Source organism: Lithobates pipiens, unplaced genomic scaffold (genome assembly GCF_037356315.1).
Source record: "Lithobates pipiens isolate NorthernLeopardFrog02 unplaced genomic scaffold, aLitPip1_a1.2 Scaffold_19, whole genome shotgun sequence".
Lineage (NCBI taxonomy): Eukaryota > Metazoa > Chordata > Amphibia > Anura > Ranidae > Lithobates > Lithobates pipiens.
Genome location: NW_027507764.1, coordinates 13115660 through 13136923, shown reverse-complemented (window position 1 = coordinate 13136923; position 21264 = coordinate 13115660). Strand labels below are relative to the sequence as shown.

The 21264-nt window shown below is 42.3% G+C and overlaps 1 protein-coding gene across 1 annotated transcript; it reads right to left on the bottom strand.

Moving 5' to 3' along the window:
* Positions 1 to 952: 952 nt before the first annotated feature.
* LOC143998155 (lymphocyte antigen 6E-like) lies at positions 953 to 20626 on the bottom strand. The gene is made up of 3 exons (XM_077493889.1): positions 20553 to 20626; positions 9637 to 9756; positions 953 to 1235 (listed from the first exon to the last, which is right to left on the bottom strand). Exons 1-3 carry the CDS (start codon positions 20602 to 20604, stop codon positions 1027 to 1029), a joined length of 381 nt encoding a protein of 126 aa, XP_077350015.1. The 5' UTR covers positions 20605 to 20626; the 3' UTR covers positions 953 to 1026.
* Positions 20627 to 21264: the final 638 nt, after the last annotated feature.

Below are 21264 nucleotides of genomic sequence, written 5' to 3'. Positions count from 1 at the left end.
AGGGATCTCAGTGTGAAAGCACTCGGGCTTTTACATTGGGATTGCAGTTGCGGCTTCTTTCAGGCGCTTTTTTTAACGCTAAAGCGGATGAAAAACGCCTGAAAAACGCCCCAGTGTCAAAGGGGTCTAAAGCACCTGAAAAACGCCCGAAAAACGCCCCAGTGTGAAAGGGATCTCAGTGTGAAAGCACTCGGGCTTTTACATTGGGATTGCAGTTGCGGCTTCTTTCAGGCGCTTTTTTTAACGCTAAAGCGGATGAAAAACGCCTGAAAAACGCCCCAGTGTCAAAGGGGTCTAAAGCACCTGAAAAACGCCCGAAAAACGCCCCAGTGTGAAAGAGGTCTAAAGCTAAAAAACGTCCATGTGTGCATGGACACATAGGCTAACATAGAGTGGAGTTTATAGGCTTTTAAAAAAAAACACCCAAACTCCAATAAACTGCAGTTTATGAGCTCCAGTGTGCATGGAGCCTTATATGTCAGGATGTGCATCATATTCTGCATTTTGGTGCGAAAAATCTTAGGCTGGATTCACATCTACAGTCCATTTAACATGGTTTCCTATGGAACACGATCTGTAGTTCAAATCTGCAAAATGCAAAAAGCACTAAAAATGCCATAGGCGTGAATCCAGCCTTAAAGTCCAGGCATTTTATTAATCAGAATGTCCAAAAAAAAAAAAAGACAACACATTTTGGGGATTCTAAGGGACCCCCTTTATCAGGGCTTATATTTTTATCCCACTGAGCTCTACTTATGTATCTCTATTGGGTGGACTGACCATTTATGAATAGTGTTTCTGGTTAGATGTCAGATAATAGTCAGTATAAAAAGTCCTTGAGAGGAAGAAATGGCACCCTGGGAATTTTTGCATAAGGTGTCATGTAACATTAGATGGGTTCCTTATGCTGGAATCTGATATCCAACAATGCAGACACGCCAAGAAGCAGACACACAACACCGCGGCTTTTATTACAACAGGTAATTATTGATGTAGGTTTGACAATCTGTTGTCTCACATCATATATTAGAGAAGTGAGTCACTGAAGAACATCAGGATGATTCCCACCACAAGGACAATGGCGGCATAGCCGGACTTGATGCTGATGGCTCCGCTGATGTTGCACAGGTCGGTGGTGCAGCAGGCTGTAGAGGTTGAAGCCGTGGCAATGCTGCCACTGTATGGCGTGCAGGTGGCTGTACAGTTCTTGTTGATCACAGTTACAGTTATTCCAGCTACAGAGAGAGAACAAATAAAACAATTTTTAAACTGTAATATGATATTTTTCTCTTAAAGTGTGCATGTCACAAATTTGGCCAATTCAAGCTGAACATGTGATGAAAGAATGCATAAGCTTTGGTGTAAACCATATTTCATGATAATCAGTAGCTCCAAAGCTCTGGGCAGCTGAATTTATATACAATCCTGACTTGAACTGTGTAAATCCAGGTCGCCCCTTTCCTCCCACTTTCTAAGGCTCCCTATAAGTTTCGTCTTGTGTTGAAGGACTTCAACAGGAAAACGTAGGGAACTTTTGACATTAGTTTGAGATGCTTCAGAATTTTTTTTTTTTGACAGATGCATTGGACCTGCATTTTGACCTTCTCCTGATCTGCGTTTGCATTCCCATAGGCTTGTACAGGGCAATGTGTAATGCCGCGTACACACGACCGGACTTTTCCAGGGACTAGGTCCGACGGTCTTTCCGACGGACTTTCGACGGAGTTGCGACGGACATTCCGAATGAACAGACTTGGCCACACACAATCACACCAAAGTCCGACGAATTTGAACGTGATGACGTACGACCGGACTAGAATAAGGAAGTTCGTAGAAAGTAACCAATAGCTGCCCTAGCATTGGTTTTTGTCCGTCGGACTAGCATACACACGAACGGATTTCTCAGTCCGGCGGAGTTCCGGTGGAAAAATTTAAAACATGTTCTATTTCTAAATTCCGCCGGATTTTTGGCAAGCAAAGGTCCGATGGAGCCCACGCGCGATCGAATTGTCCGACGGACACCGTTCCGTCTGACCTTTGCTGTAAAAAAGTCCGGTCGTGTGTACGCGGCATAAGGGTAGGGTGACGGGATGGTTGTGACGTCCTCCAAGTTTACCCTTCTTTTTGGGGCATCAAGGAAGGGTAGCATGGGGGTGCTTCTTTGGGCTACGTCAGGCATTGAACTAGGTCACTAACCCCGGCACGTAGGGGAACACTTTCACCTGAAGGCATGCTCACAAATGCCTGGGACCAACTCAGAGGACAGCCATATGTGTGCAGTAGATCAAAAAATTAAAATAAATACCTTGCTAAACCTAAATCTACACTAGTACAACTAAAAATCGCTGCAGCTCCGTTTTACAAGATACACGTAAACACAATAAGATAACAAAAGAAAAAAGCCGCGTACATACATAAATACTGTAAATAAAATGAAATATAAACACCTATGAGTGATTAATTGATTGCAATAGTAGTGAAAAAAAGTTGATATACCCCTCTGATAAATCAAACATACCATCATTTATAAAAAGAATTATAAATAACAAGTGTTAATAATGAAATTCGAAAAAATCCCAGTAAAGTGATAAAAAAGTCCAATAAATGAAAAATAGTCCAGTGAAAACTTAATAAATACCTACATTTCATAAGAATTCATGGAAAAATAAAAAATATTAGATTAATAGTAGCAATAAAAATGAAAATGTAAAAAATATATATTAGTGATAATAATAAAAAAATTGGTGATAATATGAGCGTAATAATAATGTAAAAATAAAAGATAAAAAATACAAAGTGTTCAATCTTCTGTGCAACCAAAACACACCAAGGATCGTGACCACCACCATACAAAATATGCGCTTACCAAAAGGCAAGCGATTTCATGGCCATAGTCAATCTCCACAGCACCTCCTCAGACCATGATCTTTTTACGACGAAACGTATGTCGGGTGGCAGACGTGCTGACGTCATTGCGATACAGCGTAGGTTGGACGGGCGATTGCATGCCGGCCGGCATTTTTTATGGGCGTATTTACTGCTTTCTATGTAAGTGTATTTCTTTACTTTTATTAAATTTTTTATACGGAATTATGCTATAGTGAGTCTTCTTTCCATTTCCCTGGAATCCCAAGTACTGCCTTTCTTCTTCACGTGCTGCTGTTGACGGTCCCGGCCTGTTTCATTCAATAAGGGAGCCCTACTGTGATCATGGTCTGAGGAGGTGCTGTAGAGATTAAAGCGGAGCTCCACCCGTTTTATATATAAAAGCTGTATGTGATCAGATAGATTTTATATGTCTAAAGCTGACCTTTTTTTTTTTTTTTTAGTTTAAAATGTGCCTTTTCTTTTCTTTCTTCTCTCTCTGCTTCCGGAATGTGTGTCTTACGGATATGGGCGTGGCTTCTGCGGCTAACTCGTCATTTCCGCAACTCTCACTGTCTCCTGGGATCTTTTCTCATTGATCCCAGGAGTCTGTGCGTCAGCCGGCCGCGAGTTATCGCGGGATTACGAAACCATTTTTATATCAGTTGCCATCACAACGGAGCGGGACTTCTGACGTCGCCGCCCGTTGTGATGGCAACCAAAGCTGTTGACGGTGCTCCGATACGCCGATATTCCCTTACTGCGCATGCGCGAAATCGGAGCCATTGATTTACGTCATAGAAGCCTGGAAGAGAATGCCAGTGGGCTTCACATGCCCACAGGCAAAAATGGAAACGGTGTAGACGTTTTTTATAAATCAGTCTTTTATTGGCAAATAGCAATGGGCAGAGAACAAAAACCGGAACAAGTGAGTAAACGATTTAAACGCTAATTCCTTTTTAAATGTCCCAAAAAAAAAAAAAAACCTCGGAAGCAGTGGAAGCCCGCTTTAACTATGGGCATGAAATCACTTGCCTTTTGGTAAGCGCATATTTTGTGTGGTGGTGGTCACGATCCTTGGTGTGTTTTGGTTGCACAGAAGATTGAACACTTTGTATTTTTTATTTTTACATTATTATTACGCTCATATTATCACCAATTTTTTATTATTATCACTAATATATATTTTTTACATTTCATTTTTATTGCTACTATTAATCTAATATTTTTTATTTTTCCATGAATTCTTATGAAATTTAGGTATTTATTAAGTTTTCACTGGACTATTTTTCATTTATTGGACTTTTTTATCACTTCACTGGGATTTTTTTCGAATTTCATTATTAACACTTGTTATTTATAATTCTTTTTATAAATTATGGTATGTTTGATTTATTAGAGGGGTAGATCAATTTTTTTTCACTACTATCGCAATCAATTAATCACTCATAGGTGTTTATATTTAATTTTATTTACAGTATTTATGTATGTGCGCGGCTTTTTTCTTTTGTTATCTTATATGTGTGCAGTACCCAAAGTACGGAATTCCTCCTTAAAGTGGAAGTAAACCCTCCTATCATTTTCAGGCAAGGAAGCGGCCATCTCAGCCCCTGTCTAATCTTTAAAGTGGTTGTAAACCCATACAAACCACTTTGACCTACAGGTAAGCCTAGATTAAGGCTTACCTGTAGGTCCAAGAAATATCTCCTAAACCTATACGGTTTAGGAGATATTTGCCCGAAGACAGGCACCGATGTCTACGGCGCATGCGCCATAGACAGCGGCGCGCAGGTGCACTGAGCGCGGCATTTCCAACAATGGAGCTGCCGCGTGTGTCGGCTCCCGTGCGCATGCGCGGGAGTGATGTCATCGCGGCTTCGCCGAATGACAGCGGCAGAGCTGCGAGACCCCACCAAGAAGATGGATGTGCTGGACTACAGGGGACAGCGGCGACTTCGCTGGCTCCTGTGTCAGGTAAGTGACACATAATGGGCTACTATGCAATGCGATGTGATGCGATGCATAGTAGTCCATTATGCTTTGCCTTTGCAGGGAATGAAAGAGGAAGTAAACTCATCAGGGTTTACTTCCTCTTTAACTGCCATAATGCTGCACATGTGGTCAGTTATGACACCAGCCATTAGATGGTTTGGCAGTTTTGTGGTTGTGGACCCAAGTTCTTTAATAATATGCCAAGACCTCACATGCAACCCTTGAGTAACTTCAGACCAGGCCATGAGCAGTTGAATAAACTTTTACTGTAAACTTGGCACAACATGTATATCATGCGATACCATTCTTTTCCTAACTAAAACTAACTGTGGCTGCCCCAGGTTACCTGCACAGGTGAGTGCATGTTCATGGGTCTTCTGGCGAACCCGGCATTCCATAACAGACCACAGGTCCTGGCAAGATTCTAGTTGCATTTCTCTACGTGTTCCTTGGAACCCCCCCCCCCCCCCCTTAGGATCTGGACTTCTCCCCTTTTATAGAACACAGAAGGAGGCTGGACCCCAGGGAAAACCAGAAAACACACCAGGGAAAAATGGCAAAACCCGGACAGCTGGACGCTAACTAAATACCCAGTAGGTGAAAAAAACTTTTGAGCTGCTAAAACTAATCCTAAATAAATTGATAAAGTGAAATAAAATGAAATAAAATAGACAGCTGCCAGCACTCCCCACACTTCCCTAGATGTGACAATGCAAAAATAGAATAACAATATGTGCGGCGTTGAGACAAACCAGTGAATAGATGAAACAACAAATAAATAAATAAATAAATAAATACAATGTGATTCAAATGAAAAAAAATAACTATTCGAAATGGCCTAGTACACAAATCTAATAATACATTAATTAATAATAAATTAACCACCCCCTGTGCAAATAGTTTAAAAATGTGCAAATGACATTCAAATATTATAACGTCCAAAATAAAGTGCAAGTGCTCCGTGTACTGCACACTAGTAGGGATGAGCTCGGTGTTCGACTCGAACGCATGTTCGACTTGAACATCGGCCATTCGTCTCTTCGGCGAATTCAGAACTTTGTGGACCGTTCGCACCAAATTCGTGTGGCACGAATGGCCCACAATGCACTATGCCATCGCAGTGCATTGCTGGCTCATGATTGGCCAAGCAGGCACTGTGACCCCGCATGTTTGGCCAATCACAGCGCTGGCAGCGAGGAGACCCATAAGGATGCCTGTGGCCAATTATAGCTCAGGGGGTTTAGCACACGCCCCACACAATATAAGGCTGCCAGCGCGGCGGCCTTGTGTAGTGTGTTCCGGCGTGCAGGGAAAGAGCAAGATAGGCAGGGACAGTGTTCTTTTCTCAGGCATCTGCAGCAGTTAAAGTGGGTGTTGTGTGCCTCCAGCACAGTATACACCTGTATGTACCCTTTTCTGCTGGTGTTCTCTAATACAGGCATCTGCAGGAGTTAGTGTGTGTTGTGTGCCTCCAGCACAGCACAGTATACACCTGTATCTACCCTTTATTTTTGGTGTTCTCTAATACAGGCATCTGCAGGAGTTAAAGTGGGTATTGTGTGCCTCCAGCACAGTATACACCTGAAGATACCCCTTATTGCTGGTGTTGTCTGTTGCATATCTTGCATATTAGCCTTTAAAATTAGCACTTTTGATTTTGAACATTCAAGTTCCATAGACTTTAATAGGGTTCTAAAGTTCGTATGAATTTTTGGTCCGTTCGAAGGTTCTGGTGCGAACCGAACCAGGGGGTTTTCGGCTCATCCCTACACACTAGCCTTAATATATTGAGTAAATATCTTGACAGTCCATCATAGGGAGATGGATAAAAGTGATGATGGTGTCTTCATGCAGTGTGAAAAATCCTGGTGTACCCCTCCACCGGATGTACCCTCACCTTAAATTTTAAGTAAACCCCCCTATCATTTTCAGCCAAGGAAGCTACCATCTTTGCCTCTGTTTAATCTACAACTGCCATGATGCTGCACATGTGATCAGTTTAGACACCAGCCATTGGATGGTTTGACAGTTTGGTTGAGAGCACATCCAATGGGAGTGTTACATTCCCGGCACGTGCCGGAAATGAAACAGTTTTATGGATAGGTTTACTTCCGCTTTAAGGGCTTTTTTGAAAAAGCCTGTGGTATGTGTATATCAACTTAGGTGGTTCCTAGGTATATCAAATTAGGTGGTATATCAACTGTGGTTCCTCCTTCCTGTAGTAACTATTTGGCTAAGATTCCAGATCAAAAACAACTCCTTCCTCCTGGTTAACAGTGACCTCACCTCATATATGGCACATGTAGAAACAACAGACGCTTGCAATAGTGTGATAACATTTTAAAATCTTAATTACAAATTACACTCCATATAAACACACCCACACTTATAAAACAAACCTTGGTGCACTCATGTATATTAGGGCAATAGTGTCACCTGAAATTGGATCTGCAGCCCCGGTTAGTGGCATTCCCACCATCCTTAGCCTTTACTCCAAGGCACTTCCTTGTTCGTCTGCCGGTCAAACTCCTCCTACCGGTTTTGTCACTACCTCGTGACTTCCTCTGAGAATTGTCCCTATTTATTTATTTGTTGTTTCATCTATTCATTGGTTTGTCTCAGTGCTGCACATATTATTCTATAAATACACAGTAGGCCACCTGCCTACAAGTAATTTTTAACCAGGATGCTGGGGTGTGCCAAAATATAGTCAACAAGCCGGCAAATGGATAAAAACCTGACTTTTATTGTTACACAAAGCCACTTTAATTTTGCAGGATAACAGCCTTGATCACCATGTGGGTGCCTTGTTGACCCTTCCCTTGCCCCTCTCTGTCAGTGCTGGGGTCATGTTAGCTGCAAGAGGGAGAGGAACTGAGGGAGAAGAGAAATGCTGGAATACTAGTCAGTAGCAGTGTGCAATGGTGCATTTGTTTTGTAAAAATAAATCGCCTCCAGTGATAGGTGTCCTGCATGTGTCGATGCTGCGTAAACTTACATTGGTAAGGTGCATCACTTTAACCGCTTCTGGACTGCCCCACGTACATTTACTGTGGCAGGATGGCCCGGGTGTACCTGTATGTAATTTAGTACACGCGGTTTAGGGGGTGCGCGCAGCCGGCGTGCCACTCCTGCTATGATTGGACACAGAGGGAGCCAATCAGTTGATCCAGCGGCTGCAATGCCCGCCGATTGTTCACAGGAGAGACGGATTGGGCCAATGTAAACAAAGCACACCGCCGATCTGTCATTTAACCCTTTGATCACCCCTAGTGTTAACCCCTTCCCTGCCAGTGCCATTTAACAAGAGGGCATCCAGATCCCACTCCTCAAGTGAATGAGTAGGGGTACATTGTATCCCTACTCATTCACCAAAAAAGAAATAAAACACATACAGTTATTGTCAATTCCTTTATTAAATTATTATTATTATTTTTTAAATGTCCCCGTAATAGAGCCAACATCAATCAAAGCACTCGCCGCACCGCTAGACACAAAAAAAGAAGGAGAAAAAAACACCTCTGAACCCGATGAAGGCTCATGCCGACTGCCTGCTCCGCCATTTGATAGTTCTTAAATAGCTAAGGGGAGGAGTCCCCCGGTGACATCACCGGGTGGTCCTGCCCTTTGTGATGTCACCACCCCAGCATGCTCCTGGCCGATGACATCACAAGGCGGCGGGGCACCAAAAGGTGTCACTTAGAGGGTTATTTACGAAAAGGCAAATCCGCTTTGCACTGCAAGTGCAGTTGGAAGTGCAGTCGCTCTAAATCTAAGGGGTAGATCTGAAATGAGTGGAAGCTCTGCTGATTTTATCATCCAATCATGTGCAAGCTAAAATGCTGTTTTTTATTTTCCTTGCATTTCCCCCTCGGATCTACAGCGACTGCACTTCCAAGCGCACTTGCAGTGCAAAGTGGATTTTCCTTTAGTAAATAACCCCCTTAGTGTCCGATTTGTCCGCAGCAATATTGCAGCCCCGCTATAAGTCGCTGATTGCTAGGTTACTATTAAAAAAAATAAAAAATAAAATTCCATGAATCTATGCCATAATTTGTAGACTCTATAATTTTCACGCAAACCAATCAATATACCCTTATTGGGAATTTTTTTACCAAAATTATTTAGCAGAATACATATTGGCCTAAACTTAGGAAGATATGTGTTTTTTAAAAAAAATTTTTTTGGATATATATTAAAGCAGAAAGTAAAATATATTGTTTTTTTTTTTTGTAATTGTCTGTCTTTTTTTGTTTATAGCGCCAAAAATAATAACCGTAGGGGTGATCAAATACCACCAATAATGGGAAAAAGATGCCTGCTGTTCACATTATTCAGGCTAAACTGGGAGGGGGGGTCCTTTTTTCTGAGATGTGATATTATGAAAACCAACATCTATTATGGTGTGATGCTTTTACCATCCAACCATTGGAGATTCACCAGGTAGTTGGTTAAATTACTCTTTAAGGGCCGGTTCACACTGCAGGCGAGGCGAGGCGACTCCGACTTGCCTCGCCGCGACCTGCCGTGGCCTCAGTGGCGACTTGCAAATGACTTCTGTATAGAAGTCAATGCAAGTCGCCCCGAGGTCGCCCAAAAGTAGTACAGGAACCTTTTTTCTGAGTCGGAGCGACTCGAGTCGCTCCTCTCAGAACGGTTCCATTGTACAGAACGGGGGCGACTTGCGAGAGCGAGGCGAGGCGAGTCGTGTCGCCTCGCATCGCCCGCTGTGTGAACCGGCTCTAATGGTCAGTTGAGTAATGTTTTGGTACGTCTTACCTGCTGAAGCGGTTACTAATTCCGTCTCACAGTAGTTGGATCCGGAAGTACAGTTAGTCGCCGTCATGCAGTTGCTGTTGCTGATTTCATAGCTGCATGTATAGCATTCCAAGGAATAGGCTGAAAGAGGACAATTTAAAGTGTGACTCCATCAATAAAAACAGATAAAACTGCCACATTTATACTGATAAAAGCAGTAGATGACACCACTGTTTTCACAAATATAATGTTTTTCTTTTTTCCTTTTCTCGAATCTCTCTATTTTTGATAGATGAACTCAATCATATATTCATATTCATAATACTTTATTAATCCCAAAGAGAAATGACTAAAATACAATTACATTTAACAAGACAACTCAAAGATCACAGCAAGACACAGCAACAATAAAATAGCAATTAATACCATATAAAACTAAATGAATGCTGTACTGTAATCAACCATACCATCCTATTAAAATAATGCCAAAAATAAAAAAATAAAAATAAATAAAACTGTGTAGCGCCGTCTCCTGACGAGCACGCGCTGTGTTTTCTTCAATTTAATGTTCCTAAAACCACAGTTGGGTTTTAGGGTTAATTACCGTATTTATCGGCGTATAACACGCACCTTTTTCCCCTTAAGATCAGGGGAAAATCGCGGGTGCGTGTTATACGTTGATCCTCCACTATTTTGGATCCTCTGGGCGGCCGAGAGCGGCCAAAAGCCATCGAGAAGGGCTGAAGGTGACCGAAAGTCAACGAGGAGGGCCGAAGGTGGCCAAAAGCCGACGAGAACGGCCGAAGGTGGCCGAGAACTACCGAGCACCGCCAAGATACACAATGATATCTCGGCGGCGCCATTTTTGAAAATAAAACCTGAAAATGAAACAGACAAGGCTGAAAATTACATTGACAAGGGGACAACGATGGACAAGGCTGCAATGATAGACAGATGATACTGACAAGGCTTCAGATGGACACTGATAAGGCTGCATTGATGGGCATTTAAATGTAAGCCCTTGTACACACGGTCGGACATTCTGACAACCAAATCCGTTGGATTTTGTCCGACGGATTTTGTCAGACGGATTTTGTCCGAAACTGTTGCATACACACGGTCGGACAAAGTTGTCGGAAAATCCGATTGTACATAACGTGATGACGTTATTTCGTTAGGACGGGACTACGTTCAGGCTAGTAGCCAATAGCTTTGGTCTAGGAATTTGACCTGAGCATGCGTGGCACTTTGTCCGTCGGAGTAGGCTACACATGATCGGAGTATGTCCGATCGGAACATTTTGTCAGAAGATTTTACGGACAAGTTGGAAAACTTGGTCCGTCGGATATTCCGACGGAAACAGTCCGATGGAGACCACACACAGTCGGATTATCTGACAAAACGGTCCGATAGGACACATTCCATCTGAATCTCCGACCGTGTGTACAAGGGCTCAGTTTTTTTTCCTTAAACTTCCCTCCTAAAATTTTTTTTACTTACTGTAAAATTCCCTCCCAAACTCGGGGTGCATGTTATACGCCGATAAAAATGGTATACCAAATGATGGTTTCAGTACCAGTCTAGCTGGATTGCACTGGGTGTCGCTGTCACCCCCTGGCAAGTGTGAGAAAGCAGTTTAGCTGGGCGTATTGAGTGCCATTCTTTCTCGGAACCAGCCCAGTGGGAGTGTCATCTTGCTGTGCATTCTGGGAGAGGATATTTAAGGTACTGAGATCACGTGCTTCTGGGTTCCGGTCCAGAAGATCTTTCTGTCTGCTTGGTCCTGGTCCTCCTGACCAGACCCCATGGCCTGGGGTGCGGATGCATCCAATTCCGATGAGTCCGGTGCCGTCTCATCTGAGGAGAGGCCCAGCAACCGGAGAAGCACCCAGGGGAGGACTCTTCGGGAGAAGGCCACGCTGAAGGCTGGCTTCTCAGAAGGAGCCTGGAGGCTCAGTTGAAGGACACTAAATGGATCTACACTCATACAGTATCGCCGGACCGGCTGCAAGATACTGGTACCGTATGATAGCTCTCTAAATTTACCTACGTCCCTCAGTTACATTCAAGTCTGTGGCAGAGACTTTATTCAAGTGTTCTACATCCAAGTCTGTGGCAGAGACTTTGCTTCACTTAAACACTCTATCTGCTGCTAAGCCTGGTGAGAGGAGGTCCATCCGGTGGCTGTGACAATCCAGTTGTGAGAGGTAGTTCTCTGGATTTCAATAGAGACTCTCTATTTTTGCCATTCCAAAAAGTACCTGAACTCCTTTCCTAACCCTCCACCTTTCATTGAGAAGCTGTGTTACTTGTCTTTTCAAATAAATATCCCAAAAAGAGGATCCAGTGTCAGTTTCTACAGTTCTTTGGGCCATCTACCTTGGGAAACCCCTAGATGTACACAAGGTCAAGAAGTTAACGGTAAACCCAATAAAACCAGCAGCTCCTTCGGGAAAATCAAACGACCAACATGCAGATTACACAACTTTCTCTAAAATTATCCAAAAATCATTACACCAACATGATAGAAAAACAACATATACTGTAAATTTGTATCAAGAACCAGATTAAAACCTCACAGCCAGCACTCACAGGGAAGAATGATATCATTTGATGCCCACAGGCAAAAGTGATTTCCTGCGTCAGTCTGTGGTGCGTCGTGGTTGTAACAATCTATCACTGAAAGTACTCCTCAGACTGACCAGTGTATTGTGGAGTGGGTGGGAGGAATCTTTTTTTTTCGAAGAATGAACGTACCTAGGGCAACCTTCTCCTCTCCAACACTGTTGTTAAAGACTCCAACTCCAATCCAACAACATCACCGGCCTTGTGAATCAGTTTATTGAGTCTGTTGATGTCGGCCACCCTAAAGCCTCGTACGCACGATGAGAATATCGGATGAAAGATAGTCAGTTTTATCTTTGCTAGTCTCATATCGAAAATTAAGAGGTTACTAAAGTTACCAAAATTCTCATACGACAAAATACAACTTCGGAAGTGATGTAATGTGTTAAATAGTTACATAGTAGGTGAGGTTGAAAAAAGACACAAGTCCATCAAGTCCAACCTATGTGTGTGATTATATGTCAGTATTACATTGTATATCCCTGTACGTTGCGGTCGTTCAGGTGCTTATCTAATTGTTTTTTGAAACTATCGATGCCCCCCGCTGAGACCACCGCCTGTGGAAGGGAATTCCACATCCTTTCCACTCTTACAGTAAAGAACCCTCTACGTAGATTAAGGTTAAACCTCTAATGAATGGTCACGTGTCTTGTTAAACTCCCTTCCGCAAAAAAAAGTTTTATCCCTATTCTGGAGTCGCCAGTACGGTATTTGCTAATTAAAATCATATCCAATCTCAAGCATCTCTTCTACAGAGAGAATAAGTTCAGTGCTCGCAACCTTTCCTCATAACTAATATCCTCCAGACCCTTTATTAGCTTTCTTGCCCTTCTTTGTAGTCGCTCCATTTCCAGCACATCCTTCCTGAGGACTGGTGCCCAGAACTGGACAACATACTCCAGGTGCGGCCAGACCAGAGTCTTGTATAAGTGGAGAATTATCATTTTATCTCTGATCTCTGGAGTTGATCCCCATTTTAATGCCAATATTCTGTTTGCTTTGTTAGCAGCAGCTTGGCATTGCATGTCATTGCTGAGCCTATCATCTATTAGGACCCCCAGGTCCTTTTCCATCCTAGATCCCCCGAGATTCTCCCCCCAGTGTATAGATTGCATTCAGATTTTTGCCATCCAAATGCGTTATTTTAAATTTTTCTACATTGAACTTCATTTGCCATGTAGTTGCCCACCCCATTAATTGTTCAGATCTTTTTGCAAGGTTTCCACATCCTGCGGAGAAGTTATTGCCCTGCTTAGCTTAGTATTGTCCGCAAATACAGAGATTGTACTGTTTACCCCATCCCCCTCCTCCAGGTCATTTATGGACAAATTAAATAGGATTGGTCGCAGCACAGAACCCTGGGGGACCCCACTACCCACCCCCGACCATTCCGAGTATTCCCCATTTATCACCACCCACTGAACTCACCCTTGTAGCCAGTTTTCAATCCATGTACTCACCCTATGGTCCATGCCAACGGACCTTACTTTGTACAGTAAACATTTATGGGGAACTGTGTCAAAAGCTTTTGCAAAATCCAGATACACCACGTCTACGGGCCTTCCTTTATCCAGATACACCACGTCTACAGGCCTTCCTTTATCTAGATACACCACGTCTACGGGCCTTCCTTTATCCAGATACACCACGTCTACGGGCCTTCCTTTATCCAGATACACCACGTCTACGGGCCTTCCTTTATCCAGATACACCACGTCTACAGGCCTTCCTTTATCCACATACATCACGTCTACGGGCCTTCCTTTATCCAGATACACCACGTCTACGGGCCTTCCTTTATCCAGATACACCACGTCTACGGGCCTTCCTTTATCCAGATACACCACGTCTACGGGCCTTCCTTTATCTAGATACACCACGTCTACGGGCCTTCCTTTATCCAGATACACCACGTCTACAGGCCTTCCTTTATCTAGATACACCACGTCTACGGGCCTTCCTTTATCCAGATACACCACGTCTACGGGCCTTCCTTTATCCAGATACACCACGTCTACGGGCCTTCCTTTATCCAGATACACCACGTCTACAGGCCTTCCTTTATCCACATACATCACGTCTACGGGCCTTCCTTTATCCAGATACACCACGTCTACGGGCCTTCCTTTATCCAGATACACCACGTCTACGGGCCTTCCTTTATCCAGATACACCACGTCTACGGGCCTTCCTTTATCCAGATACACCACGTCTACGGGCCTTCCTTTATCCAGATACACCACGTCTACGGGCCTTCCTTTATCTAGATACACCATGTCTACGGGCCTTCCTTTATCTAGATGGCAGCTCACCTCCTCATAGAAGGTTAATAGATTGGTTTGGCAAGAACGATTCTTCATGAATCCATGCTGATTACTGCTAACGATACCGTTCTCATTACTAAAATCTTGTATATAGTCCCTTATCATCCCCTCCAAGAGTTTACATACTATTGATGTTAGGCTAACTGGTCTGTAATTCCCAGGGATGTATTTTGGGCCCTTTTTAAATATTGGTGCTACATTGGCTTTTCTCCAATGAGCTGATACCATTCCAGTCAGTAGACTGTCAGTAAAAATTAGGAACAATGGTCTGGCAATTACTTGACTGAGGTCCCTAAGTACCCTCGGGTTCAAGCCATCTGGTCCCGGTGATTTATTAATGTTACGTTTCCCAAGTCTAATTTTAATTCTGTCCATTGTTAACCATGGAGGTGCTTCCTGTGACGTGTCATGAGGATAAACACTGCAGTTTTGGTTACTGAAGCCCCCCGATTCCCTCGTGAAGACCGAGGAGAAGAAGAAATTTAATACATTCGCCGTCTCTTCAATCTTTGTAACCAGATGACCTTCTTCATTCTTTATGGGACCTTTATGGTCTGTCCTCCCTTGTTTACTATTTACATACTTAAAGAATTTCTTGGGATTTTTTTTGCTCTCCATGTGTCTTTCATGTTCTATCTTAGGCGCCCTAATTGCACCCTTACATTTCTTGATGCATTCCTAAAGCCCCGTACACACGAGAGGACTTATGTCCGACAGACCTCCAAAGGAGTTCCGACGGAGTTCTGGCGGAGTTCTGGTGGACTTTTCGACCAAACGGACTTGGACACACACCATCACACCAAACTCCGACGGAGTCGAACGTGATGACGTACGACTGGATTCGAATAAGGAAGTTCATAGCCAGTAGCCAATAGCTGCCCTAGCGTCGGTTTTAGTCCGTCGGGGTAGCATACACACGAGCGGATTTTTCGAAGGGGACCGGGTCCGGCGGAGTTCCGTCGGGAAAATTTGAAGCACGCTTCATTTCTAAAGTCCGTCAGACTTTTGCGAAGCTAAAGTCCGTTGCAGCCCACACACGATCGGATAGTCTGACGGACTCAGTCTGACGAACTTTGGATGTTGAAAAGTCCGCTCGTGTGTACGGGGCTTTATAAAGTCTGAATGCTGATGATGATCCCTCCGTGTTGTATTGTATTGTAATGTATTCTTTCTTTTCCAAGCATGTGTGGTCTTGGCCTTCTGATTTATTTTGGAAAATACTGTACTGATTAAACGAAAATCGTACGTTCTGGCATTGTACAAGAAAAATGTTTGTGTTTGTCCCTTCAGATAATTTTACATGAATTGTCATGATTTGCTTTGAAAGCTGCGTACTAATGATCAAATGATCATATGATTGCTTCAAAAGTGTTATTTTTCGTCCAATTTCCTGATTACGTGTACTAAGCTTAAGTCTGCTTCCCTAGCATGCAACCGCACACAGGAGGCCACCACAGACTCATAAAACCTTTTCAGCATCGTCCGGCAGATGTTAGAAGACCTCAATCTCCGCAAAAAATAGAGGCAGCTCTGCCCCCCCCCCCCCCCCTATAGAGCACCTCAGTGTTCTTGCTCTAGGGTATAGGATTGTACACTATATTACCAGGTATTGGGATGCCTACTTTTACACGTACATGAACTTTAATGACACCTAGTCTTAGTCTGTAGGGTTTCATTTTGAGTTGGTCCACCCTTTGCAGCTATAGCAGCTTCAGCTCTTCTGGGAAGGCCATTCACAAGGTTTAGGAGGGTGTCTATGGGAATGTTTGACCATTCTTCCAGAAGTACATTTGTGAGGTCAGGCGCTGATGTTGGACGAGAAGGCCTGGCTCGAAGTCAGCTCTAATTCATCCCAAAGGTGTTTTATCTGGTTGAGGTCTGGACTCTGTGCAGGCCAGTCAAGTTCTTCTACCCCAAAATCGCTCATCCATGTCTTTATGGACCTTGCTTTGTGCACTGGTACAAATCATTTGTTCGAGGGGGGATTATGGTGTTGGATTGTTTCTCAGGAGTTGGGCTTGGCCCATTAGTTCAAGTGAAGGGAACTCTTAAAGCATCAGCATATCAAGACATTTTATAATTTCACGCTCCCAACTTCGTGGGAACAGTTTGGGGACGGCCCCTTCCTGTTCCAACATGACAACGCACCAGTGCACAAAGCAAGGTCCATAAAGACATGGAGTTTGGGGTGGAAGAACTTGACTGGCCTGTGAGTCAGGCCCTTTCGTCCACCCTCAGTGCCTGACCTCACAAATGCGCTTCTGGAAGAATGGTCAACCATTCCCATAGACACACTCCTAAACCTTGTGGACGGCCTTCCCAGAAGAGTTCAAGAGCTGTTATAGCTGCAAAGGGTGGGCCAACTCAATATCGAACCCTATGAACTAGAGTTCTTATGCGTGTAAAGGCAGGTGTCCCAATACTTTTGATAATATAGTGTATATATGGAGCTTTTCTATTTGTGTGTGTGGGGGGGGGGGGGGGGGGGTTTTCTATGTTTGTTGAACTTGATGAACTAGTTACTTTTTTCAACCAGATTAACTATGTAAATATGATTCCCGTATACAAGATAAAGGGACCAGAAGACAGGATCCAAGTCTGGCATAGAAATCATTTGCTGCCTATTCCTCAAGTCATTGATGAATGTGGCTCAGACGACACCTCAGTGTATGACACACCCCAGCCCCAGGCAGACCTTTCATCTCATATTCCCGATGCTGATGCACAGTACCGGCTAGCTAGGTGTGTGCTACTGTATATGTCTAGAAGTCACCTTCCACCTATCACTGTATTTTTTTGCAGTAGCGTGTATATGCAACTCCCGTTAGCCTAGTTAACCTTTTCTCTTCTGGTCTGGGATTCTATAGCTAGTTTTAACTTAGAACTCAATAACCATCATTGGCTAGAGCCAGATGAGGCATCTAATGGTCATTTCTCATAGTTACAGGTCCGGTTGCAAGACAGATAAAAAAAATTAAAAAAAATAAAAACAAAGGACTAAGATGCAGAGGAGATCCTGAGTTCCAGTATCACGCCATGTTTTTGGCTGGAGGGAATCTATGCTCCAGGCTGGTTTGAAGATCTTTCCATCATTACTGAACTTGTCTTCAATGCTAAAACAGAAGCTGCACCGTGACCATTCTTAGTGGCCCCTGCAACTGGACTTTGTTGCAACATTCATCTGCAGGTATCTCCAATAATAACTATATATGCACAGGTATATGTGCAGAATTCCACCAGGACTCCTATTGGGCCCTTTGTTGATATCACCTGTTCATACATTGGATGTATGTACAGTTTTTTTTTTTTTTTTTTTTTTTTTTACAATTTCTAACTTTTTTTTTTTTTTTTACTATTTTGACTCTTTTTTTTTTTACTATTTTTTCCCTTTTTTCTTATTTTTTACTGTTTTATACTTTTTCTTTACAATTTTTAACTTTTTTTTTACTCATTTTTGCTTTTTTTTTTTTTTTTACAATTTCTTACTTTTTTTTTTTTTTTACTGTTCTATACTTTTTGTTATATATTTTTTTTACTATTATTGTTTTATTATATTTTAATATTTTTCTTCACACACATCCTGTGTGGAGATCTCCATTTCTCATAATCCATTCAAAAGAGGGATTCAAATGTTTTTTTTTTTTAACGTTTTTTAAAATATATTATTTTTTATTATTCATTTATGCATAAAGATTGCAGAATAAACACAGTGATCAGGTAAATCTCAAGGGTCAGTATATTAGGATGCATAAACATTCCTGTATAAAATCAGTCAAGCTACATCCATTATTTGTTGTGTGTAGAATTTTATTTGGACAAGAAAGCATAAAAATTTCTCATGCACAGGCCTAACTAATTAAAAAAAAAATTTTTTTTAATACCAAATGTCAATGTCTCAGTTTTTTCAGAACAAATGTTCGATTGAACTTTGACAAGTGCATGCACATAAGTCTAGTAATTATTTTAAAATTGCCATTGGATTCAAAATTTTCCACCCCATCCTTTGATTTTTTTTTGTTTTGTTTTGTTTGCTTGATCTGGCCAAAATCATTTTTTTTTTTTTTATTTTGCATTTAAAATCTTAGATATTTTCGAACAAAATTGGACAGGTCTAACGCCCGCTTTATCACACAAGACAAATGGTTGTAATGCCTTGTACACACGGTTGGAAATTCCGATGGGAAAAGTCAGATCGGATTATGTTTTGGAAAATCCGATCGTGTGTGGGCTCTAGCGGGCTTTTTCTGTCGGAATTTCCGACGTAAAAAATTTGGGAGCAGACCTAAAATTTTCCGATAACAAAATCCGATCTGACTTTTTCCAATCGTATGTATAGAAATCCGATGCACAAAGTGCCACGCGTGCTCCCGTCATTCGTTTTGTATGTCACCTCGTTCGGAACGATTGGATTTTTCCGACAACTTTGTGCGACCGTGTGTATGCAACAGAAGTTTTGAACAAAATCCGTCGGGAAAAAATCAGATTGGATTTTGTGGTCGGAATGTCCGACTGTGTGTACAGGGCATAATCGTGAAGGTATCATGTCGAAAAAAATTCCGGTGCAAGAGTTTGAGAGAGTTAATTAAGATGGAGAGGGGCAAGGGGGTGTAGGTAAGGGACATAGGGGGTCCAGAGTAGATGGGAAAGAGAAGGTGGGAGAGGCAGTAGGCTTGGGGAGGGTCCTGAGAGGCAATGGGATGCAACTGCGAGATCAAAAAATGAAAAGTAAAAAAAAGGCACCAAAAAATCTAAAATAAAGTGCATGCACCTAGGGTCTCCAATCCCGGACAACAGCACGCCCGCGGTCATTGAGCAGGTTATAATTTTAAGGAGATTGTAATGGTACCGTGCCACAATCATCTTAAAGAGGATTGCAAATATCTAGTTTATATTCATTACAAGTTGATAGAATTTTGCTCTTCTTTTTGTTTTAATTGTGTCATAAACTTGTAAAAATGCAATTTTGCTCATCTTTTTGTGTTGTGTCATAAACTTGTAAAAATGCAATTTTGCTCATCTTTTTGTGTTGTGTCATAAACTTGTAAAAATGCAATTTTGCTCTTCTTTTTGTTTTAACCGCCCTGGCGGTATTCCCGAGTCTGGCTGGGGGTGAAAATTTAGTACCATTAGCGGTAACCCCGAGCCAGACTGGGGATTGCATCGCTGGATCTAGGAAGAGGCTACTTACCTTATCCCCTGGATCCAGCGATGTCTCCCCGCAGTGCAAGTGAGCCGTCCTTCGCTCAGTCTATCACATCGTCGGCCTCCGTTCCCTGCGAGCAATGCGACGCACGGGGACGGAGAACGGCGCCAAATTCAAAAAGTAAAACACACACATTGCAAACAGTATAATATAATCTTACAGATTGCATTGCTGTATGCAATTATTTCACATCCCCTAGTGGTTTCTCCAGTGCCCTGCATGCAGTTTTATATTATAAAAACTGTTCTTTCTGCCTGGAAACTGTAGATCGTCCATAGCAACCAAAACTGTCCCTTTACATCAAAAGTGATTTTAGACCAGCTAGAAAACAGCGATAATAAATTAGAATCACTCGCAGAATTGAGCGATAGCGATTTGTGGGGAGACCCGACATCAAACACTGAAAAGTAATGACGGCGAAAATTCTGCAACTGAGCAAATTTCAGTGTTTTTGATTTGATTACATTATTGAATCATTTTTATTATTGTTATATTATTATTTGGTATAATTATTTATAGTTATTTATTATATTATAATTTATGATTTCATTTTTCAAACTTCATCATACCCGGGATGTCTGCTAGACTCTTAAGTGAGTTATTCCTAAGAATTTACAGGCCTACCATATAAAACGCCAAATTTTCATGCAAAATAATCGTACTGCTTTCAGCACCTAAAATCTGAAATAATCGTACCACCAGGGAGGTTAATTGCGTCATAAACTTGTAAAAATGCAAAGAAAAAAAATCATAGTATTAATTGTATCAGATCAGTGACCCCTTACCTGCTCCAACGCAGATAGCTGCCAGCAGTAGGATGCTTGTGTGTGTTTCCATTGTAAGCCGGAGGAGGCTTGTGAGCAAAACAATGTATATATATATATATATATATATATATTCCCGCCCCCTCCCCCCCCCCCCCGTCCCCATATCAACATAACAATGGCTTGTACTGCAACACATTACAATGCGAACCTGAAGGAAGCAAAGCTTTTCCATCATATCTTTCTGTGTTGGTTTTTGAGCTTCCCTTTCAAACACATCATCCGACCTATTACTGACTTTGATAAAGGTGAAATAGTTATATTGTTAGTCAGGATGGAAAAATACACGACTTCAATAGAAGCGAAAAACAAAACAAATAGAAAACCTCCATCTACACAATCCTATACCCACCTGTACACACAGTTCTGTAATAAATGTTTGTATCCAGTCATGTTTTCTGCATTTAGAAATGCATCCATCTCTGGCCACTTCAGCCCTGGAAGGATTTCCCTTCCTGATCAGAGCAACTTTTTTTGCGATTCAGGCGCTGCGTCGCTTTAACTGACAATTGCGCGGTCGTGCGACGTGGCTCCCAAACAAAATTGACGTCCTTTTTCCCCACAAATAGAGCTTTCTTTTGATGGTATTTGATCACCTCTGCGGTTATTATTTTTTGCGCTATAAACAAAAAAAGAGCGACAATTTTGAAAAAAAAAAAGCATTATTTTTTAC